Source organism: Lichenostomus cassidix, chromosome 4, assembly GCF_008360975.1.
Source record: "Lichenostomus cassidix isolate B80296 chromosome 4, HeHo_3.0, whole genome shotgun sequence".
Lineage (NCBI taxonomy): Eukaryota > Metazoa > Chordata > Aves > Passeriformes > Meliphagidae > Lichenostomus > Lichenostomus cassidix.
In genome coordinates this window covers 26,629,291-26,653,846 of record NC_139484.1, presented here as the reverse complement: position 1 = coordinate 26,653,846, position 24,556 = coordinate 26,629,291, and the positions used below count along the sequence as shown (strand labels likewise).

At 41.1% G+C, this 24,556-nt stretch overlaps 2 protein-coding genes across 2 annotated transcripts in view; both read right to left on the bottom strand.

The window, feature by feature from the left end:
* Positions 1-904, bottom strand: part of UBA6 (ubiquitin like modifier activating enzyme 6) — a 29,421-nt gene extending 28,517 nt beyond the window's left edge. Inside the window, exon 1 of the mRNA XM_085058445.1 lies at positions 655-904. The gene's annotated coding sequence lies outside the window, so the exon portion shown is untranslated. The remainder of the gene's footprint in view (positions 1-654) is intronic.
* A 4,180-nt stretch (positions 905-5,084) lies between these two features.
* Positions 5,085-24,556, bottom strand: part of LOC146438122 (transmembrane protease serine 11E-like) — a 42,962-nt gene continuing 23,490 nt past the window's right edge. Inside the window, exons 5-10 of the mRNA XM_085058443.1 lie at positions 22,084-22,247; positions 13,432-13,470; positions 11,197-11,392; positions 10,138-10,397; positions 9,215-9,357; positions 5,085-7,815 (exon numbers count right to left, since the gene is read on the bottom strand). Of these exons, the coding sequence (XP_084914569.1) occupies positions 7,654-7,815; positions 9,215-9,357; positions 10,138-10,397; positions 11,197-11,392; positions 13,432-13,470; positions 22,084-22,247 (964 nt within the window). The 3' untranslated portion in view covers positions 5,085-7,653. The remainder of the gene's footprint in view (positions 7,816-9,214; positions 9,358-10,137; positions 10,398-11,196; positions 11,393-13,431; positions 13,471-22,083; positions 22,248-24,556) is intronic.

The window sequence follows — 24,556 nt, the reverse complement described above, 5'->3', positions numbered from 1 at the left end:
ATAATAATGCTGAGTTTCCACTGCTGTGGTTGCCGACAGCCATCTCAATCTGCATGCCTTCTCAGACAGTCTTTTATAAACAACCAGGACCTGTGATCAACTGGCAAGAGAACCTTCACCACCTGTTTCACTGACTCATTTGACAGTGGCTCTTCCAATAAATTTTTTAATTTCCCTTTCTCCTCCTGCATTCACAGTTACAGCACTGAGATGCTTCCATTGCACCCATCAGGTAGAGCAAAATACCTCCTTCCACAAGGAGGATTTAATGATATTATTGTCAAGCAGGACAAACTTGGTTAAAGTGTTCCTGCATTCAAGTTATTTCTCACTTCAGTTCAACCAGTATTCAATCTGTTTCAAAGAAATGTATGTTAAAAAGTAATTCTAACATTATATTCTAGATCTTACCAGAGGCTCAACATTTATACACGTGCCTGTTTCCTTTTAAAAGCCAACACTATCAGTTTTAATGTCAGCTTCATATTTAACTGTTTAGGTAATACCCTTCATTTTTTAAAGTCCCAGCTGCTTGCATGGCATAACCCAGAGACAAACTGAGAACCTACATGTTACCAAGACGGACTGAGATGCTCTGAAGAGCAGCAAAGGTACAGGAGCTGCAGCGGTGTGCTGGTTTCTCAGCGTTCTTACCTCCACGTCAGTGCAAGCTGAAGCAGTGTTAACTACCTGCTGTTCAGCACAACGGGATGGCAGGGAGGCCTGGACTCATCCCACCTGCGCGGGGTTTCCAGCGGCTGATCCCAGTCGATGCAGTCGCTCCCTGTTCAGTCGGCGGAGAGGGTAAGAGAGACAGAGACAGAGAGGGGAAGCTCAGACCCAGTTACTGCCCAGCCAGGCTAATGCGGGAACACCGACACCTCGGATCTGCAGCGGGGAACCCCGACAGAGCCCACGGGCTCCCTTGAAACTACCCCGAGCCGAGCCCACCGAGCCCACCGAGCCTGGCGGCTGCAGCCCCACTCTCCGCCGCGGCTCTGGGGCGCTCCCACGGCTCTGGGCACCGCCACCCGCCCGCCCGCCACCCCGGGCTCGCCGCGCCCCGCCCGGCCCCGCGGCCCCGCCGCCGCCCGCCCTCCTCACCCCGCGGCGGCCTTGGCGTGGCGATCGAGGCCCGAGCGCGGCCGGCGGCGGCAGGGAAGAGGCAGGAAGGGGGTGGGAAGCAGCAGCGCCAGCGCCGCGGCGCTTCCCCGCCTGCGCCGACATGAGGGGCCGGGCCGGGCCGGTGCCGCCCTGGGGAGGCGGGGCCGCCGCGCCATGGCAGTGGCAGAGGTTGCGCAGAGACTGCTCGGCCGGAGCCGCTGAAGCCAGTGGGAAGTCGCGCCATGTTCTGCCCGAAAAGTAACACACCGTGCAGTTAGAAATAATGAAATAAATCAATCCTTACGTTCAAGCGTCGCAGCTTTAGGATGCAGAGCGCTGCCAGGCCCTGCTCGTGCGGTAGCTGCCCCAGCCCCGGCAGGAGAGCCGAGCAGGATGTCACCTACCAGCGACAGGCGACATGGCATTCACAGGGGCTAGAGAGCCAATGCGATTTGCTGGAGAGCAGCCAAGGCCGAAGAGGAGCTTTGGCAAAGAGCTAAACCGAAGTACAGCCCATGCCATGGTGGTGCAGAGGCCTGTGGAAGCCTTTTCTAGTTCTGGTGTTGATAGAGCAGAATAGGAAGCAATGGCAGCCACTGTTGTGGAGTTGGCTTCCTCCAACTCCACACCAGCTCCATAAACCCATCTCCTCCTATCAATATTTTCTCTCTCATTTCCCAAACTCTTGATTAAGATCCCAGCACTGCCCACCTTCCTGCCATCCAGTCTAATCTCCCTTCACTTTGAGCCCTGCGTTCCCTTTCGTTCCCGCTGATCACTGGAGTAGGTGAGATGAGCTTAAATTGCTCTTCATACCATTAGCACATCTTGTCTAGGAGAGGGATTCAAGCACTGGAAAGTGTCCTTGCATACGGTGTATACACAATAATCACCTTTTATTTTAAAATATTTATAACTTAAAAACCAAACTCAAAACAGACAACCAACTAGCTGCATCCTACAGTACTCAAGGGAAAAACAAACGAAGACCCCCCCCAAAAAAAACAAAACCAAAATAAAGCAAACAAGCTTTTCGTGTATCTTGACTGAGGTTTTGGGAACTTCTAGGGGCAAGAAGATGCAAGTTTTGTCCACTTTGTGAGCATCCAGTGCGCTATTTTGGCATTTCCCTCTCTTTAACAGAGTTCTAGCAACCCTCGAGATTTACACCTCAGTCCAACAGCGCACAGCCTTCGTACTTAATTAGTAACAAAGCTTAAGAGCAGCTGGACAACACTGTGCTCGGTTAAACTTGGGCTATGCTTTGGCAGGATCAGGGTGAATGTTCTAGTGTGCTGCCCTGCCGTTTTCACACGCAGAAATAATTGGAGAAGATGTGGGCAAATTTCAGAGAACCACTAGAGGCCACTAGAAGTCTGGAATACCGAACTGAGAGTCGGGATCAAAGGAGAAAGCCGTTCAGGAAGTCGATTGCAACCCTTACCAGTAATAGAATTGATACTAAGGCTGGTATTTGTTTTGTAGCTTTTTCACGTAATACATAAACATCAGAAAATAGAAGAATTACTTCCATTACTTCAATATATAGTCATTTCAAAGAGCAGTGGATGGATCTAATGAACGGAATTAACAGGAATCCCAGTGACAAAGTGGGGGGGAAATGAAGGAGAGTTTGAAATCAGCAAAAAAAAACTCAGCTTCAGTTCTGTCACTTGCAGAATTTTTAATCTTGTCAGTGATTTTTACCTTTATATTTGTGGTTTCTTTCCTTAAAAATGAACTTTTTTCTTTTTATTTTTTTATTTTTTTGAGGTTAACCTAACCATTCTTATTTTCAAGAACTAACGCATCAAATGTGTTATGAATATTAATAATAATAATCATAATTAGTAATAGAAAAAATCTGCTACCTACTGTGTTTTTGTCCAGGTCATTACATTTTTCAAGATACCACTCCACTTTGATACAGTCATCTCACATGAAACAGATTTTGCATAGTCACAGCAAGTACTGAGAAGCCTTTTGCCTAAGTGGAGAAACAGCAACAGCCAGTTAATTTTCGCATAACCCTTTAAAAGTAATCAGGCAAAGAGTAACCATCAGTGAAACCATTAATATGAGCCTTCTAAGATAAAATGCCACACAGAAATGGACAGATTCTGTTTACCCCAGAAGCCAAAGAAATGGGTTCCCAAATGCACGAGTTAGTAGGTGTACCCAGAAACCTTGTACACTGTTGGTACCAAATCAAAAAATATACGTTTTCCACTGACTAAGACTGCAAAATTTGAAACATTTGGAGTAATTTGACTTTTCTTTTTCCCCATAGCCTTCTTCTTAGAAACTACATATGTCATAAAAATCTTAGTAAATTTTGTTAAATAAATTACTTTTAAAGGCAATCCCAGCTTCATATTTGCATCATGTTAAAGTCAGCTATAGCTTTTGAGACTGGCAAAAGGTAGGAAGCAGAGCTGTCAGTTTACAGACTTGCTGAAGCAATGAGTGGGATGAGGCTGTGGCCAGGAGAACATCACCAGCTCTGGGCTTGAGCCTATTTATGTCCCAAATCTTTGTAAATTCATCTTACGTGCTTCACTGTAGATTCGTTCTGCATCCAGGTATTGAATACATCTTTAGAGACAGTATTTTCATAAGGAGCTGAAGCCGAAATAGCTGTAAATCTCCTTTCCATCTGTTGGGGAAATCCAAGCCACTTGGGTCTTGGGGTTTTTTTCAGTCTTTTGATTTCCTGGTTTTCAGGCATGATTTCACATTCTTAATGGGGACTCCCAAGCGGGGATTTGGGGAGGTACATTTGTTTCCCTGATTGATTTAGTTCAAAAGCAAATTAGCAGACAAAACTCTTGTATTTTTTTCCCCCTGAAAATGTGTTATTTAAAAACACTGAGGCAAACACAGTTCAGTTTAGCACACTGGCCAGTGCAGAAGTTACCATAAATCTACATCAACATCCTTCAGTGGCTTCCAAACATCCTGCCATAGGCTATGGCTTGCCCTCAGCTCTTGCAAGAGCAAGGTGCTGACTGGCAAGGCTTTGTCTCCTCCTTTTGGCAACACATGCAGTGTAGGAGTGTTTTGATGGTGTTTTTAAAAGGACTCCAGCTTCCCAGCAGGGTGGGCAAAAGGATCATGCCACTTAAAGCTGCTCTAGCAAGTGACACCTTCCTAGAAACCCTGTTAATAATGTTGATAAATCCAGATAAATAAAGGCACCAATTACCTACGCTGATTTCACACTGAGATGTGCATGAATGCATTTCCAAAAGCAAGAGCCAGCTTTTCCATGCCCGTGAATCTCCAGCACAGGGTGCAAGTTGCCAGAATAACATTCATTGGGTTAAATAATGACTTTTGGCTCTCAGCTCATCTAATTTGTTAACAGGAATAGCAGATACAGAATGGGATTTTCTACAAGCTTTACTTACATAAGGAATCCTGATGACGGATTGATGTCATTCAACCAGACCTCCTCACATGATTAGGCCTTGTGCAATCAGCCTCTTCGTTCTTTCCTACTTCAGCTCCAAGCTGAAAATTAGCATTGGGCAAGCCCCAGACTACTCATGGAACACATTTCTTGATGCTTTAAATCTACCTGGGAAATCTCAGGAGAATTGGTAGCAGCTGCATAGAGCTCCCCATAGCCAGTTTGCAGGGATGCACCGTCACACACAGGTTTTTTTCCAAAGCCAGAAGCAAGGTGGTGAAATCTTGAATGAAGCTTCAGATCCATTCTCAAATTTGCATAGCACTGTCTTAACTGAAATTCACCTCTGAGTATTTTAGAATAGCAAATGTCCCACTTTGCATTTGCTGAAACATCTGTAAAATTCAACCACTGTTAGTAACAAAACAATTCCTAGGACAGGGAATGGACAGAAAACTGTAGTTTTAGAATAGCTTTATACAAAATAAGGAAGATGAGTCTATTTTGTGTCATATTCAAATTTTAGCTTGATGATTATTATGCAAAAAAAAAGACATAAAAGAATCAGTTGTTTTTAAATAGATTTAATGTTATGAAACATATTGCCTTTATTTTCTTTAAACCCTTGCTAAATCTTAACATCAACAATAATAAAAGCCTTTTAAAAACCTTTTCTTTAATCACACAGTATTCTCATTGTTTTTTTTTCTAAGGCAGAAAACAAACAGAGTCATCATAAATAAAACACTGACATGGAATATTAACCCAGGCCAGACAGTTTGCTAAAAAGTTTGTGGAAAGTGCATCTGGCTGGCTCAGGACTCCCTGAGTAAGGTAGACATTCTCCCGCACACCTCTTGGCTATTTAGCCACTCACAAGAAAATCTGAAATAAAGGCTGCCTTTCTCATTTTAAAGGTATTGCATGTACATTGCAGTGTGAGGTAGGAACCAGGTTCTAGGGGCTCTATCTGGGCCTTACCTCCTTATTGTTGCCCCTCTATTTGCTATGCAAAAGGATAGATTTAAGTGCAAAACAAAGCCTTAGCTATCTATGAACGTGAGCTTCTCTTTATTCTCAATCACAATTCATCAGCTGATTGTAAAGGACACTCCTCATGATTTTCACCTTCAAAATCGGAAGAGGCACAAAAAAACTAGATGTGATTTTATTTTCCCCAAAGGATGCCTTTGAAAAAAGGGGACTTGAGCACTGGAAGAAAACAGTGTTTTCAGATTATCTAATTCAAAGCTCCATGAAGTTTCTGTTTTGTAAGTGAACCCGGCCTAGAGTAAATTCTTAATTGAAAAATAGCAGCAACTCAAAAGTGCATAAATAACAAACTTTATCAATAAATTAAGGAAGTGGATTTGCTGCATCTAACTATCCTCCTAACTGTCCCAAGATCCTTTTATTTTTACAATTACATGGAAAATCAGAATAAACATACTACCATTTCAAAACCAAAACTAATCTAAAATCTTCAGTAGATTTCTTTCTGAGATAAGGCAACTTGTCTTTTAACAAAATTCAAAAGATATACAGAATGACTGGATGTAGACCAGTAACAAGACAGCCCCCTCCTACACCACCGAGGCTTAAACATGGGTTTTCCCATCCATATGTAGGCTTTTAATTCAGGGTGTGAGTTTTCAAGAAATGCCAAACATTCCCAGGGATGCTGATTATTGGAGAGCTTGCACAATAGGAAGGCTGAGGAGTGATCCAGTCCTGCACAGTGGGGGAGGCAGGATGCTTCAGCAAAATTTTCAGCTGTAGTAGGTGCAGCTGTGGGACTTGCAGTTTCATTCATGTCTCGTACAGACTCCTGCGAGTCCTGCATTCACAGCCTAAGCAGTCCAATGGCCATTTGAAGATGACAGGTGACAGTAGTCAAGTGACACTGGATCCCCATATTGAAGGCCTTGGCTCTAGAGGACCCTGTTCCACCAGCAATCCATGAGAGGTTGTGCACAGAGGTAGGAAAATGGCTTAATTAAAGTGTAAGGATTGTATTTACTCTGAAGTTCTTATCGGGACTGTTCTTTAAGATGAAATTACTTTTTATCCTTGTAAGACATATTTATATTCAGGATCATATTCATTCATGGCAGAGATGAATCCATCACTGAAGTATCAGTAATTACTTTCTTGCAGTGAGGTGGTTTCCACTGGCTGGCATGCCCTTGGAAAAGCATGCTGTTTCTTGAACAAAAAAGATAGTTACAAGTTCATTTGTGGCGAATATTTATTTTTCCCTTAGAAAAAAATTTAAATGCTGTGTTTCTTTCTGGGGAGATTGTTCATGGGGACACACATTTTACAAAACACAGTTTTGGTAGAGCTTGTGTTTCTGCATCTTAAGCATACTGTGTGTGGAACAGAGTAGGTCTAGAAGACAACAGGTTCAGAGGTAGCAGCATAATGTTGTGATAAAACACTTCCACAATAGCAACTTCAAGCAACTTGAACTTCACAGAATCCACAAAAATATTCCTGTTTCAAATGTGCTTTGCAATAAGAACATCAAGCTTTTCTCTTTCCCCTTCCAATTTACTGCAAGCACAGAAATCCTGCTTTTCCTTAGCTAGGACCTACCCTAAGTCTTGCTGATCCACTGTTAGTTCCCAAGGCCACAGAGCAAGGTGAGCATCCAGGTTCTCAGCTGGAGTCAGTGCAGATGACAGTCTCTAATAGGAATAATCATCAAGGGCCCACTTTGCTAGAAACACAGCTGTGACAGCATTTGCTTGACTGGAGGAGAAAGATTCAGCTGCAGACCTTGCCCATGGCTGAAGAAAAAGGTTGTTTTTGTTTTTTTTTCCCCTGGAAAATGTTTGCATTTATAAAGCAGGTAAATTGGTAGCTTTTAAATGTAATTTTAATGACATCAGTTCATAATTTCTGGTAAGGGAGAAAGTTTCACGGCTCAAAGATGAGGCAGACAATTTCATACATTTTGCATGAATTCATAAGGGGTTAGGATCTCTGACAGCACAGATAGTGCTTGCTGTGGGCTAGGGTTGCTTCAACTAAAATTACATAGGAATATATACTAAAAAAATAACCTTTCAGAATTGCAGACAAATATGGGTTACATGTAGTCTTTGCAGTTAAATCCATTTTTTACTTTGGAATTAGATGCCCGTTTTTGTGGTAATCCAGTCACGGAAATAAGTCACTCGTGTGTAAACTCCAGGTTTATTTGGTTTGGCACATTCATCTCCCCAGCTCACTATTCCCACGAGGTACCACATCAGTCTAGAGTCTGGAGTAACCAGTGGTCCCCCAGAGTCCCCCTAGAAAAAGAGGAGGGGGGAAAAATATTTAATTGATCAGAAAATACAATTCTCTCCATAGACAGGAGGGTCTATCCAATAAGAGAGGTAAACAAGCAGTATTTCAAGAGCTGCCATTTGTGCAGAATCCAGGCTGTTTCTGAAACCTGAGTCAGAAGTCTGTGGCATTTTCCTGTTTGCCAGGGGACATCCTGACCTCTGTTTCCATAATGTTACAGTAAAAAACAAAACAAAACAAAACAAAACAAAACAAAACAAAACAAAACAAAAAAACCCCGAAAAAACAACAAAAAGCTTGTTCTTTGTTTTGTGAATCACTGTTTCCCACCTGCCTTGTCTTTTTCCTCATACAGAGTGGGGAAATACAGGTATAAACAGCAATCTAAACCAGCAGGAACCTTTTTTTTAACAGGAATTGCTATTAAAATAAAAAATTTTAGTCACTTGCAGCAATAACATTTCAAAAAGGAGCTTAAAGCTCCATTTTTCTTGGAGCTTTCATCAAGAACTTGGTCTTCTAGTTAGATAATATCTCCTTAAGATGTTATCAACTTTCCAAGCCTGAATTCAGGTACCATTAATAGCACGATGTGGTAATAATAGTTAAAATAGAAACCTTACAGACTGACAGGCAATCCTCACGCAACAGACCAAATTCCCCAACTTTCACCAAAGTAGTTCACTGAACTAAACAACAGTTGCACCCTTCTGCTTAGGTGTCTTCAGTGCTGAGCCAGGAACAGAGGAAGGATCTTCCCAAGCTTATTCTGCAGGGAGTTTGTCTTTGGGCAAAAACCTGTAGGACTAGGATTCAGGAAAGGGTCTGTATTGAACCAGCACTTAAGAGTATAATCTTTGAAAATAGCATAAATAGAAATTACGTTTTGAAAAGGTATCACTATGGAAATATTTTTCTTTGAACATAAGCATTTCCTTGCAGCATTTGCAAACCTGCAGGACCCATGTTTGCTTCCCATTCTTTTACACCTACCTTCCTTATAGTTATCTTTCTTTCAGATAATTTTCCTTTCACTGAGCCAAGTCTGTGACCAAAGGTCACATTGTAACAGATCTGTTACAATAAGATCCAATCCAGAAGTTAATTTTAGTGAGTTACAGTTCATTTTTGCTGGTAACTTAACATTCTTAGCCTTCTTCCTACTCATCTGTACAGATGTCTGGTGTTAGCTATTTAAGACATTTAATTTTTAGCTCATAATTAGTATAACAGCATTTAATGCTAAATGATGTGTACCAAATGCTGTTTCACTATACAGCTTAATTCCTTTTTGAATGAAGCCTATTAAAAGGACTAATACACTGTTCATTAAGATTTGGTCAGCCAGATACTGCAGTCAGCATGAAAATAGTTTTTCTTTCTAATTTTCAGCTGAATTACCTGACAAGCATCTACTCCTCCTTCCAAGTATCCTGCACACAACATCCTGGGTGTTATGTCCCCATCGTACACTTCTTCTCTGTTGCAAGTGTCTGAGTCAATAAGTTTCACTGTTGCCTCCTGAAGAGCATTTGGGGCCGGACCTGAGAGAAAATACAATATGGGTATTCATCAACATAACTGCTTTGCAGTAGGTAATATGTAGGAAGAGTCCTCTTATGTCCTCTTATGGAGGTCTAGCTTGACTTGGTTTAATGTGGAGGTTTTGCTTGTTGATCTATCTAGGATAGGCCCTTAGGGAGAATACACATAGAATCATAGACTCACTTGGGAACTGTACCACTAAGACTGAAGTCGTGATTGCATGGTACACAGTGCCTTAAGTGTAAAGCCATATATTTTATACGTGTTCCATATAACACAAATTCCATGTTCCACGGAACACAAATTTGGGCCACTTGGGCAGATTGTACAAAATGAAGACATCTTGATCCCATTGCTAAGTCTGCTCTTAGTGAGTCCTGGTAAGAGTATGAGCCTGAGCAATTCCCAGCTCGCTCTGTACACTCACCTGAAAGTTCACAGTTATCTGTAGCTTCTGACTAGTGCTGGGAAAATAGTTTTTTAGGTGCTATATAAACACATGCATGGCTGGACTACCTGTCTTAAGAATTTACAACATGAAATGGAAAGGCTGATAAAACAGAAGAGTCTTCTTCCTGTTTTCTGCTCCTGAAATGTAGCGTTGTCTGTATCCACTCTAATTTTGGAACAAGAAACTGATGCTTACAACTAAACAAACCTATTGCAAACGTTAGGTTTGCTGCCATATAATATATGGCTACAGGAGTGATACAGGTCAGTAGCAGATCAGAGCCACGGTTCATGGACCATAGAGGTCATATGGCAGACTCAGGACTCACCATCATTGGTAAGTGCTCCCCAGCCTGTGATGACTGCATAAGTATTGTAGGGAAAAGTCTGAGACGGCTCTGGCAGACAGACACGGTGTATGCTGCTCGTGAACTCAACTCGTTCGGAGAGCTGCACAAGTGCAATGTCATAGTCATGTTCTGGGTAGAGGTACTTCTCATGAATAATAATGGTCTTGACTGATCGCTTCAAGCTTGGTGGCTTCAAAAGAGCTCCGAAAGTAGCAGTCCACTTCTGAGGGTGAGTCATGCTGAAAAAGGTAAGAGTGCTCTAAGTATTTTACTGTAAATATATGTTTGGGAATTTAAATTTGCTGAGTGTCTTTATTGTAAAACTGCTTGAAGCAAGCTCCCTACTGGATTGTTGTGGCATCCATTACTTTCCATAGCAGAACTGTGGGCTGCTGCTAGATGAGGGCACTGCTTTATTCCCTCCTCAGCCGTGGTCTTGTACTCCTCCCCTGCTCCTTGTCCCTGATCAAACCAATATGTGGCCACAGGGTTTCATAAAATCAAAAAGCTCTTCTGCTGTAAAGTATTCATCTCTGTTACTCTTTTTGCATATTGATAATCTGTTCAATCTGCTGTTCCATCTTAAAATGCCCTGCTTCACAGTTTCTATGCTTGAAACAAAAAATGCTGGGAGTGCATGGCTGAGCAGAGGGGTGGGAACATGGGATGGTAACTGCTGGTAGCAGCCTGCAGTGGCAACAGCCTCATTGCAACACAAAGAAATACCTTTAAGAAACGTGAAGTGTAATGGGAAAAAAATTCTCCACCATTTCAGTCACATTACCTTTTCTGCTCTTCTTTGGTCAGTATTCCAAATGACTACTGATTTCCACTCATACAGTTGCCAGTTCTGCTCCCAAGGGTCAGTCTTTCATTTCTCATTGAAACATCCAGCTGATGGACCTACTTAACCCTGACTTTTCTCCTCCAAAATTGTTTCTCTGGGAAAGAGTTAGGGGTGTGGTGCAAATCTGGAAAGCTACACAACTTGATACACAAGGGGCACATTCTGCTGCAGATTCTAAGATGGAAACTTACTCTCTGAAGCAGTGAGCTGCAGATACAAGCCATGTGTTGCTGATGAGTGTTGCACCACAGCGATGGATGTTGTTGTACTGCAAACTGGCCTGCCATGGCCAATCCCCAGTCTCTGCAGAAGACAATCCACCAACAATTCGCAATGATGAGGATTTTGCCATTGACTTGACTGATCTATTCTGCCTTAACCCACAGACTGTGAAAAAGGAGAAAGAGTATTAGCTATTCTTCTGTTTAGTTAATATTCCTGAAAATTGCTGTGGAAAACATATGTAAAATTACACACCACCTATGTTTTCTAAAAATGTTTTAACATCAACAGGAAAACATATCTTCCACCAGCCCCCCCAAATCAGAGCTCCTCATGTACAACCCATGAGTTGGAAGCCTGAGTGAACAACTGACTATCATGGAAAGTCATGATGGTCAAACATTCAGGCTTAGCTGTGTGAGCAACCTTATTCAGGAATCAAAACCTTCACCTTCAGGAATCAAAACCTTCACACCCAAGACAATTCCCAAATACAGGGGTTGCCAACTTTCATGTCTCAGTAATTTGTCATTAGTATAAAATATGAAAAAGGCAAAACCTAAAATGGGAATGATCCAAGTCATGGGTTTTTACCATGCATGCATGCAGATTACATCAGCAAGATGTCACCTGGAAACAGGCAACTGATCACTGCAGTCTGCAAGTGGACCTGGAGAGGCACTTTCAAGCAAAGAGCATCACACTACTCCAACCAGAGATGACAAAGATTACAAAGATGTCATCTCCAAGAGAGATGACAAAGGCATGGATACTTCCCGTGTGGTATGCATCCATGACACAAAAGAAGTATTTTCATCCAAACTCAGAGAGAAAATATCCATTGTTTCAGCCATTAAACTCAGGATATTCAGGAGCAGCTGAAGCTCCTGCACAGCTTTAGAAACTTCCTCAATGAACAGACCTGCTTCAGCCATCTTCTCCCATCCAAATAGCATCAAATCCATCCTACCTGGACCAAGACCCACTAGTTTTCATCCAGGTCCCAATTTCAGCTAGACATTAGGTATGTTGATACACAGGACTATCCCAATTCATTGAAAAAGAGACATAGATGAGAATTATTTGCATAGTGACCACACAATCCAAACCATTGCTGCATGGCTCAACTCCCAGACAGTGACCTGGGAGGGGGGCAAAGCAGAACTCAGTAATATATCACTGAAGAGCTGCCAGCCTCAGGGCCCTTGAAGTCCTCAGAAGTGAAACACTGGAGCTACACAGAGTGTAACTTCATCCCTTTCCTCCTAGGATCTGCACAACATTATGTTAACAGTACTTTATAGTCAAAAGCAACAGGAATACCACAACAGATTGAAAGCTGTTCATGAATTTGGAAGAAGAAAGAAAAGTCACACAATATCGTGAAGCTCATCAGCTCAGTGTAGAGTCTGCCCTATTCTGAGATTTAAAACCATAATGAAGGAAATCAGTGAAATCTGAATGTACTTGTCTAAAAGTTTTATGTGAAAGACAAACTTCAGAATATAGCATAGTTGATAAGACTGTCTGAACTAACATTTTTCCCTCCTGAAAGCTCCTTGTAATCCTCAGTAACTGGTCCTAAATCTGCACAATCTTATCAACCACCTGAGCAGTCCATGTTCAAAACAAGGAAAAAACCTCATCGTTCCATCAGTGCCCCAGAACATCAGCACCTAAATCAGTCCAAAAAAGTGATGTAATTTAATCTTCCATTGTCTGACAGCTTATTTCTAAGGAACTGATCAAGCTTTCTCAGAGGTAAAAGAAACATAACTTATAAGCAAAGATACCTTTTATGACTATTTTATCTCCAAGCAAGCTGACTTCTTTCTCTGAAAACTTAAAAACATCTCTAAAACAAAGTAGCTATCTAACCCCTACAGCAATGTGTTGAGAAGACCAGTCACATTTCCATATATTTCCATGAAGAATAATTTTGAGCTGTTAGCTATTCTAAATTCCAGAATATTTTGACTATAATCACAGGCTGACGTAACTTCTATACATTCCCTTATGGTACCTCCTTCCTTCCCGTGCACGCTAAAGAAAATGACATAGTCCCAATTTCTGAGAGTAAAAGGTCACATTCATTAGACAGAAGGATGCGAAAAGGCTCTTAAGGGCCAGGAAAAGTGCTCAGAGACACTTAATGCTAATTTTAAAAATTGGAGATTTCTGATGTTTAAAAAAGTCTCACTTACTGTCATTGAAGATGGCTTCTGCTCTTTGTGGCTCCACATCTGAAACAAACAAATAGTCAGGGTAAGGCCAGGACAACGCAGACAAGGTTTCCCATGTGCATGGTCATCCCCCTGACAATTCAGTACTGGGCATGCAGGAAGTATGGCTGAGGGGATTGCTAGAGAAACCAGGTTAGATCATATGTGATCATGTTCATATGATGGTTGTTGTACTGTCCTGCAGTCAGTATCAACTGAGGACCAGGTGGCCATCCTGCTGTACCCTGGTGTTTCTGGAGGGGAGTACAGACAAAATAAGTCCTGTATTACTCAAGATCCACAATTTGGTTGGGGAGAAATTTTTATGGTGGATATTTTTGAACCTGCTCATTTTTGCAAAAAAAATCAACTGGGCACATGTTACACCCAAGTGAGGGTCAGAGGAGTTCTGGTACTCAGTCCGTGCCCTCTTCAAGATCAGAAGGCACTCACTTCCCTGCAGCAATGGAAGCTTACAATAGCAGTGGCTTACTCTCCTTTCTCCTATCTTATTGGTACACTATTAATACTAAAATACATAGTTTGTAGCAACTGATTGCATGGCACAGCAGGTTCTAGCAATACCTTCCCTTCTTTAACATGCACATTGTATGTTTACTGACAATATGGTATGCTCATGCTGACACTAACAAACATTGGCTTAAGGTCTGAATCTAGCCTCTTTCTTCCAGAGTGCTGCTTTTTACTAGAGCTATCATTGCAGTTTCCACCATTCAAAACAATTTAAAAAATAAAACCAATTTAAAAAACCCACCAAACCACACAATTTCAATACATTTTTTTAATTATGTAGTGATTCTGTACTAGTGTCAACAACTTCATATTTTGTGTCTGGATAGGCTTTCTCAGCAGATACCTGTCCTTATCCACTTCCTTAATTTCTCTTTGCTTCTACACAGAATAATATCCTAGTTTTGAGCCAAGCCCACACCAAGTCAGGAGGAATCTCTTTTAAATGCAAAGAGCTCTGGCTCATCCTTGTTGCCTGTTGGGTTTGTATCACGTGTGCTTTGCTTGCAGGCTTGACACTCCCTCAGGTATGCAGGATGAATTGTCTGTTTGCAATCCACCAGTACCAGACGTGTGCTCACTCATTTCTTAATTTGACAGTAAGCAGATTATGACAGAAAAAGGAAACAAGCAGTTCTCCAGCACATGTACAGCTTGTCTGCAGGGAATGTTACAGACCATAGGCAGTGCTAGGGCTGCCATATGTGCATGCAACCACTGCTTTATTTTGTAAGGATGGGAGATAAAGTAATATTGGACGTTTATATAGCAATACAGTTTTGTTCACTGTGAACAGACACTGTTAACATATTAAAGATAACTAAGTTTCACTGGTAGGCAAGCAACAACTTGCAAGGTCCCCTTTCAAGGACAAATTGTCATTTTTACTTTCTCAATTCATATGAAAGGAGGAGGAAAGCACTAAAAGTACAGGTACTTTTGCACTTAACACTAGTTGTATTCTGTGAATTTCCATGGATAATATGGTTGGTTGTCTCCAAGATCCCTTACATCAAAATGTAATAGTACCAGAGAGCAAAAGCTAGGCCAGCAGAGGGATTCAGCAGTGGTGTAAACATTAGTGTTTGCTAATCTGTACTAAGGATTTGGCCACTTCCCCTGCATATTTATATTGGCAAGAAGTGCTTTGAAAAATGTGGCCCTACTTGTTTCTTTCAACTATGAGGAGCATCCAGTGTTTTCCTAGAAATTCATACAGCCTACAGAACTAGTTCATCATTTGAGTCACATTAATACTTTATAGCTGGAAACTGGTAAGAAACCAACAAATGTAATTCATAATGAAAGAGGACCTTTTGCCTTTGAATGCAATATTGATAACAATGTTTTTTAGCTTTTCTCTGGGTGGAGAGACATTTACCTCATAATTCCTAATTATAAAGCCTGCAGCCAATTATTATCACTTACATTACGTTGCATAGCTCATCGAGAAGACAAAAGGAGCAAGCAGCTTGTTCAAGTGCAGTGCCGGAAGCAATTCAATTGGCATGTTCCCACTGCATCGGGTTTTGCTGTGAGTCACAGGTGTTCTGCAAGGCACCTGTCTATATCTCTGTTTGCCTTTTTATGAGGCACCTAGAAAAAAGTACAAACCTCACATGGGCAAAATTTTACCCTTTGCTTCCAGTTGGATCAGCTTCTGTGTAATTGGAGAAACAAGCCTTCCACACACACACTGCCAGTCTGTACAGCTTTGAATTTCAGCGTATTTTATAATATCACTACTATGCAGCTGCTGTACTCTCCTACCCATCCACTGCAGAAGGATACCCTGTCAGTAAATTCAGTGCTGTATTCACTAGGGTAGGGTCCCAAAGGCAGAGCACGTGCATGTGTTTGGAAAACTGAAGTAACTGATTTTCAGATAAGCTGAGCCCACAGTAGATCCCATCAAAAGCAAGGAGCACTTTGGCTTACATGATACTGCTGAAAATCAGGTTGCTTGCAGGTTTACCTTGCTAGGGGCTTGCCTCCATTTGTTACCTACTTCACATTTTGGCCTGGCCAAGAGTACAGCTGCTCATGTTGTGCCAGCCAATGTGTTGCAAGCCCTGCCTTGAAGCAATCACTTGTAAGGCACGAGAGACAATTTCGCTGCCCTGCTCATTTACTAGTTGCCCTAGTTGTTGGCACTACCAAGAAAAAGCATCAATTAGTAACAATTAAAGTGTCATATCTTGTCCCAACCACATATGGCTGCAAAAGTAGTTGTTTGTGCCACATTTAGGAAAACAGTGTTCAGGCTTTTACTGTAAACAAGTTCCACTTGAACCTGCATTGACTACTTGTGAAATGGAGCTTGCTACTGCATTCAAGCTTGCTCAACTTTAATGAGAAAACTAATGTTTAAATTAAAATCACAGCAATTTATTGAAATGCAGCTTAGGGATTCCATCTCTCAGAAGAGGGCTCGGTTCTCCAACTGGATAACCAATTTTGTTGATATAGTTAATTTGCATATTTCTTAAACAAAATTACTCTAAAACACACTTAAATTCTTAATTTCTGATAAACAAGAACATTGACTTGCATTTACTATTTAAGGTTAATAAATTAGAAGTAAATAACATTTTTACTCCTCAACATATGTATTTGAGCAAACATGGAAGGAAATGTTTATAGTTAACTGCAGAGTGAATGTGAAATTTTATCTGTGAGGGGTTCAGAGGTTCCTGTGGAAAAATGTGCTCACTTTGCTGCACCTCTAAATAATATCAGTGTCACTGCATCAGAAGAATCAGTCTTGTGTCCACTGCCTCATTTCATTTTAGACACAGTGTCAGTGTTTATGTTGAAAGGAAAAGAACAGACAGAACTCTGTGACATAAGTGTATCAGACATTATATTGACATAGTGCAAGCAAGGCAAGCAAATTAATTATTAAGGGATGTTCCACATTTTCAGCATATAAATGGCCATAGATGGCTGTAAAATTAAAGATTATAAATCTCCTTTAAAAATCTGATGCAGCTTTACCCAATTACTTCGTTTTTCAGAGGTGTGGATTCCTAAAAGAAACTTGATTTTCTTTATAGGTTTCCACACATGATTTTCTAGATGTGAAAACACAACTTCTAATCTCAAAGGCAAACTGCATGTTCCATCCTCTACTATATCAAGTTCCCACATCTTGCTTGTCTAAGCTGTTTTTTCACACAGAGAAAGTAAGGTAGAGATTATCTTAAAAAGGATATGAATGGAGGAATGGGTTGTAAACAAAAATAAGAAAGAATATGTGCTTCAATACTCATTACACATTCTTCAACATGCATTTGAAGCACAGTTTTGTGAAATGCACCAGGAAGCAGAGAAAGAGATTTTTCTCATTGTCCTTTGCCACATTTTAAAAACAACTTTCTTGAAAGGAAAAAGAATGACACAATTTTCAGCTACATTACAAAGAGGGGGCTCGCCCAGTGCTATGTAGGGTAACAACATTGTATTCAGGCAAAAAGAGGATCACTAGCAAGTTTCAGGTCACCAAACTTGGCAGCTGAGAGGAATGTGACAGAGTGGATCTGTCCTGCAGTGTAGACAGAGGTGGGGAAAATAGCTCTACTCTAATGCTCTTTAATTATGGTAAAGACCGCAGAGGTCTGAAGTGCTGGGGGAAATGGGAATGGGTGAAGTGTGCAGCAGATTCAGTCATATTTCAAAACCTGTACCCAAAAGGAACTGCAGGTATTTCCTGAAAGATGAGAAAACATGAGCTTTGGGTTCAGCAGGAAAGGCATGCTCTTGTGTGGTTACATAGTGCATACATCCCAAAATGTCTCTCCACTAACCTTCCCATATTCTCACCGCTCTCTCAAGAGGAATTACCTCCCCAGAGTTATGCATCCTTTTAGAATAGCAAAACATGGCTTAGATACAGGTGATGCAATTCTCATTCCTTCAACAGAGTAGAGTAACCTGATAGAGACACAACAACTGCTTTGTGCCTCTAATTGTCCCTGTCACCCAGTTGTTCCCTCCCTGCTGAGGTTCACTGCACCTGTCCTCACATCTCTGACTCCCTCCACTGTCCCCCATCAACCACATCTTAATTCTGTCCGTGAGGAAGACAGAGGTCCATACCTCACAGCATACTTTCAACTTCATCCAGCTGTCCTGCAGCCCGAGGAGGGATTTGCTATGTACCAGTTCTGTAGCAGGTATCCAAACAGATACGATTTTCAGCATTACTTTTCTTCCTGACCTGCACTAATGCCACAGCTGCAACCAAGGTTTCACTAAAGTAAGGGCAGCCCAAATTGCTCTCAACCTCTTCAGGCAAGGCAAACCAAGCTTTCAGCGAGAAAGTCAGTTAAATTAATGTATCTGGGTCATCTGAGGAGTGAGGTCAAGATGACTTTCTGCTTAATTCCTTTATCACAAGCATGTCCTTGCAAAATACTAATTTTAAAATACATTTCAGTCCCTCCCATTTCAATCATTCTCTCTAGACTCTTACTGAAATGCACCACCTTGTGCCAAACTAGTGGCCTCAAAGGGGAGGAATATCAGATCTCCACTGTTTCCCAATGTACAGATGCATGTCCAGTTCCACTCCCCCGAGATGCTGTTGTGGCTGATAAAATGTAAAATTCCAGACTGCTATGTACATTATCTGACCTGGAACATTTCTCATCAACCCTGTCAGACACTCATTTGCATGACTCCCACAGAAGACTCGATAAAGAAGTAAGAATCTGTCTGCTGGGTTCTGTACTTTGTAGTTGTTAAGAGCTTTAGCAAGCCCCAGATTCCAGATAAATAGAAACAATAACAGTTGGCTTGTTGATCAAAACTGATTCATGACTCATTATTCATGGTCAAAACCTTTGGCTGTGCAACAGGTGGGAATACTTCCTACTCACTTTTAACAGTGCCAGTGATCTTGCAACCAGCTGCTTTCTGACGTCAGAAGTACATTCCCAAAAATACATTTTGGGATACTTCCAACCTACCTGACAAAGGGAAATAGTCTGGCAAGCTGCTCTATGCTTTGCTTAATAGGGATCCAGACTGGCAGGTGACTCTGCTTCTAACCAAGGAACCCTCAGGAAAATAAATCAGCCTTATAGGAGAACTCTGGTGCCAGAACTCTACAGGGGATAAACTGCAACACCTTCTTTAAGTGCCAGTGGGAGAGCAATTCCTAACATGGGTGTTTCCAAGTTATCTGACACTTTGATATCTCACTTTGATGGCCCTTGGACTGCTCTTCAGGGAAGATAGGAATTAATTTGCTTAATTCTTCATTGAAAAAATATTTGGGCTTCTAGTGGGGTTTGTACACAAGTGCAGAGAATTCTATATCAGTTCTTATTTTGTATCAAAGCCAGAGGGAATGTCTGGACATAAACTGTCCTTGGCTAGGGGACATGCTGTCTTCCTAAATAAGAAAGCAGAAACTTCAGTAATAGTACATTTGAAGGTACCCTGACAAAAACATTTTTTTGCAGTCCTATATAAAGAACATCAGCTGTTTAGTGAGAGACAAACCAGAGACAGCATTATGTCGTTTTCCTTGAAGTTTTACACATTTTCTGTTTTCTCACATATGCATGATCAAGGCCCTGTCTTTTTGAAAAAAAATCAACTAATAAAATATTGTCAGTTTAGACTTTATCCCCTCTTTATTCCAAATCCTCAGGAATGCAAAGGAAAGCAAGTTCTACCCCTGCTCTGGCAGACTCCTTACTGGTTTAGTGCTGCCCTGAACTGCAGCTGAAGGTCCCAAGTGTAGCATCCAGCTTGGAGGAGTTCGATGGAGCTGATTCTCAAAGCAAAGACGTGTGAGAGAAGCACAAGTTGAGACACAGTGTTAAACAACAAGGTGATTATTTCAGGGGAGGAAGACTTAAGGAGGTTCCCTTTATCAGACTCCCCCTAGCATACAATATAAATAAGTGCCTGACCTGGATTTGTTCAACTGGAGAGCTATGCTTAGCTACACTGAGCTATATCATGGCCCCTAAATTAGAATCTTTGATAAGACAGTTACAAGGAACAGGTTAATGATTTTTTACAAGCCATTATGAAAATGTTCTGAGAATGCCTCAAGATAAATAAGGATTCCAGTTGGCAAAATGGTACAAGGAAGCAAGATTTAGAAAGGTTCCTTGCAGAGCATGGAAAAAATCTAGGGCTTCTTAGGTTTCCATGATTTAAATACTACTGGTGGACAAGATATTTCAAAAGGGGAGAGAAAAGTAGAAAATGCAAAACCTAGATTCTTCTCTGGACCTCTAGGACCTGTTGAAAATTGTCAGTTCTCCCTGGTGTGAGGGATAAGACAAGTTTTATAAGTTGAGACCTGTATCTCTTCTAAAAGCACAGGAGTGTTCCATTCTATTCTCTTGAGTCGACCTGAAATGGCAACACAGACAGGAGCTTGCCTAAGCTTCATACCACTGCTGAAATCCTATTAGCAAAGAGAGATCAAAGTTTTTTTTTTGGTCAACCATTTATTGTTGTCTCTTAGAAATGCCAAGGTATTGTTTATGTTCCTTTGTGTCAATTGTAGCACTTGCACAATGCTAGTCCTCTAATGAGTAGCTGAACTATGTAGTCAGTGTTTTATGGTTAGGCTGGGAGAGCCAAGAAAAGCAACACAAAGTTTGTCACACAGCTTTGATAAAGTAACACAGATGCCATCTCTTACTGAGACTATTTAATGAAAACTTTGCAATTCAATTATATTAGCAATTTTTTTAATTAGCTATTAGTGCATTACTGTAACACTCCTGGTGCAGTTCAAGGTCAATGAAAACAGTTTTGAGTCACTTCCCACATTTATCAGACTGAATAAAAGCAACTAATCACACAACTCATAAGACGACAGTCCTTTTCTAACAGTCCTTAATAATTTTTGTTATTTTATCCAATTTTATCTTTATCTAATGCATGAAATTAAACTGAAGATTCAAAATTCACTAACCCATGACCCGCCCGTCTAAATAAAAACCAAACTCTCTGAATCTCTCTGATGCCTACACGGTATTTCTGTCTGGTAGAATTTACATGTGCACTTTGTTGAACAGGAACTACTGGCATATAAACAACAGTGCAGGGAAATGGTGATTATTTGCCCAGAGGGATGTCACCTATCATCCTGAGCCATTCCAAAGGGGAAGGCTGGTTGGCCCATCAAGAAACAATGGGGGTGTGACAGCTCATAGTTGAGTTTCATTGCATTACCACAATGCAGTGTGCCCAGTTCATGCACCAAGAGGTGGAACAAGAAGTTGTTCTGGCTCATTTCTGAGTGGGAGGAAGGCTGCATCCATCCAGCATGGAATCTGGCCCAGGTTTCTTGTTCTCTGAATACAGCTGTCTAGCTTCTGCAGACTTCTGCTGATTTAAGTAGTGTAGAGTGGAATAGCAAGTAGCAAGTACCCACCCTATACTGTATTGTCACCCTTGCCCTTAGGAGTAACCAGGTCTGCAAAACACAAATGGAGCAAGTATCTTTCCCTTCCTGTCAACCAGCAGCTCATTCTTGAAAAGTCTGACACCCAGAAAAATTGCTGGCTATATATAACTGAAGCCAAGACAGAGAGAAAAGTCTAAACCTGCACAAAAATTCTGTACCAGAACTGAAGTGTAGAAAATGGTGCAGTTAATTTTCATATCATGCAGTTTCAGGTCTGCTACGCAAAGAAGGGGATAGAATCCCCAGCTGAGAAGTCATGTATATAAGAATATTATCCCTTTCTTTCCCTTTCCTGTGGGGAATTTGCAAGGATTTTGATCTTCCCACCAAATATTATTTTTTCAGTGAATTGGTTCTTTCCCCCTGTCATCCAAGTATACTTCCTACACTTTCAGGCTCCATGACAGTAACAAAGAGTTGGTAGCGCAGTTTGGAAGAAAGCTGAGGCTGTACTGTGAAACCACAAAGCAACTGCTCCTGTTTATCCATATTTAAGATATTTTTAAAAGACTTTGGGGGTTTGTGCTGATTTTGTTCTAACTTAAGGAGCAGGAAAGACTGCCATACAGACACAGTAACAGCTGTCATCAAAAGGGGAAAAATCAAGGCCCATCAATCAGAAAATGGAAAGAACTACCTTTAAAAAAATATTATATACTTACTTGAGATGGTAGAAGATCTGACATTTATTCGCAGAGGCCCTGTGTATTTTTTCAGGCCCCTCCGTAAGATCTTTCCAACTCTTGCCCGCAATGCTTCTCTGGAATCCATGGCGGAGAACCAGAATGTGAGCAGAGCCTCTGCCGTCACACCGTCAGCATCTGGGCTACAAACCAATGAAAGAGTCTGGTTACCTTCAGCCCATTGCTGCATTTCTTAGCTTTTATCTTAGCTCCTCTAACAATGGCAGTGAAACATAAAAGATTAGATACATTTGCAGACACTTGTGCACTTTTGAGAGAAGGAATTTCCAAAAAGAAATCCAAGCAAATGCTGAATGGTAAAATGGATCATAGGCTAGAAGAAGGCAGGATGCTTCCTTTGAACAATTGGCAAGACCAATTTTATAATGGAGTCTAAAAAGCAGGCACTGACTACATGCCTGAGACACAGGCATGAGAGGAAGAAATGACCTGATTTGATTGCAAGGAAAATCTGAATACACAGCCCTTCAGAAACATGAGATAGATGATTAATGGTATCTAGACAGACCTTTTCAGGGCCCTGTACATAAACAGAATAAAAAATTCAAATCATCATCAAAAAGGTACCTGAGCAAAGAGGAGTGTGTGTGGTCACACAATCTAATTCCACCACAGCAGCCTCTTGGAGAATGTGGCTAATAACCTCATGTTGTGCAACAATAAATGAAACTTGGCAGCATACTCACAATCTATTTATTAAAGTCAAAGAGGTGGATCAGAAAAGGGGCCTGGTTTGAATTCACCTGATAGTAGTATTTCATTTTCCTTAAAGCATCAGATACTGCAAGAGATGGAACAATAGACTACAAATATCAAACTGACTAATCTGGCATAGTAAATCTTGCTCTGTGCTTGCAGATGACTTATCCCTGGTCATTACAAAGGGAAGGTAAAAGCTTGCATTGGGAACCTTCTCTCTTGTGCCTCCTCCCACCTGAACCACGAAGCAATGAGACACAAGCCACAACAGGTGAAATCACTGTTACTTCATACAGGGGGAGAGCTAAAAGCAGGTTGCCCTGTCTTTAGATAGGAAAGGAAAAAAGACAATCTCCCAGTTATATCTCACTGTCTTGGAAATTTGTAATTACACAAAGGAAAAACAGAAGACAGGCAGCTTATACAGAAGTCATGCAATCAGGATTTAGTCTTTGAAAGGAACACATAGGAAATTGAAACAGACATTCCTGATATTGCCAGTGAAGGGAAATAAAAGGCCATGTGTTTTAAGCACACCAAGGCATGCCAAGTGGTTCGTAGGTGAGCAGAAAGACACACTCCTTGCCTCAAGGATCTCATAATTGAGACTGAGCAGTCATTTGTGAACTTTTCAACAGACTGTTTTTTCCATTTGTGCCAACTTCAGCATGATTGCCACTTCGTTTATTTTCCAGATATTATCTGATCGAACTGTGGGTGTTGCTCTGCATTTCTGAGGTGTTCCCTCACCTCTCCCCCCACTCCTCTTCCTGTGCTATGCCACACTGGAATTACCGTATCAACTCTTGCAAGCACACCACACCTCTCGAAACCCTCAGCTAAGTACTGCCCACCTTGATTCACTTATTATATAGCATAGATCCAGGGCCAAAGACACCTAGTCAAGATTAGTATGGTCTTTCAGTGAGAAGTGAACATTATTATTAATGCATTGCTTATACTGAGCCAAAAAAAATACACAGTCCTTTCCAAGTAAATTCACGAGCATGGCCCTGCTCGAAAGAACTTGCAGTCTGATCCCTTGAAGAGGCATAAAGAGAGTATATCAGAAAAAGCAAACAAGCTTTGTCCTATACAAATCTTGCATCTTACACAGCAAACATCACAAGTACCTCAGCCTGTCCTCGGGAACAAGAAGTAATGAAAAATGCTACTTATCCCTACATATTGGCCTCGCAGGTCCTTGAATCACCCTGTCTACACTTGCAACACTCAAGTCAGTATCAAAAAATATCCTTAAAGCTACATTCAAATAATGACTTGTGTGTAACTGGGGATTAAGCTATGATAGAGGAAGAGGCAGGATGTCACAAACTGTGTAAGAACAAGGAGAAACACACTGACAAGGATTAGATCCTTAGATCTTAGTCTTGTAGCTTTAGCACATGATTATGAAGACATTCAAGGTTTATTTGCAAAGTGATGGGTACTGTCACTCAGGAACAAGACCGTAATACTGCAATAGACAGTTACATAAAATTATCATTTTCAGCAGTAAATTTTAACAGATCATTTTAACAGTAGTAAAAAAAAAATCAAGTCAAACTTTATGTATTATTGGCAGTTGAACAGAGAATAAAAGAGGAAAAAGCCCCACATTGCTCAATGATTATCCCAACTACGGGTCTGACCCCTTCATCTCAAAAAGCAGGAATGGCAGACCTCAAAGATATATGGAACAAGATGATAAGAAACTGTTCCTGCAAAGAAT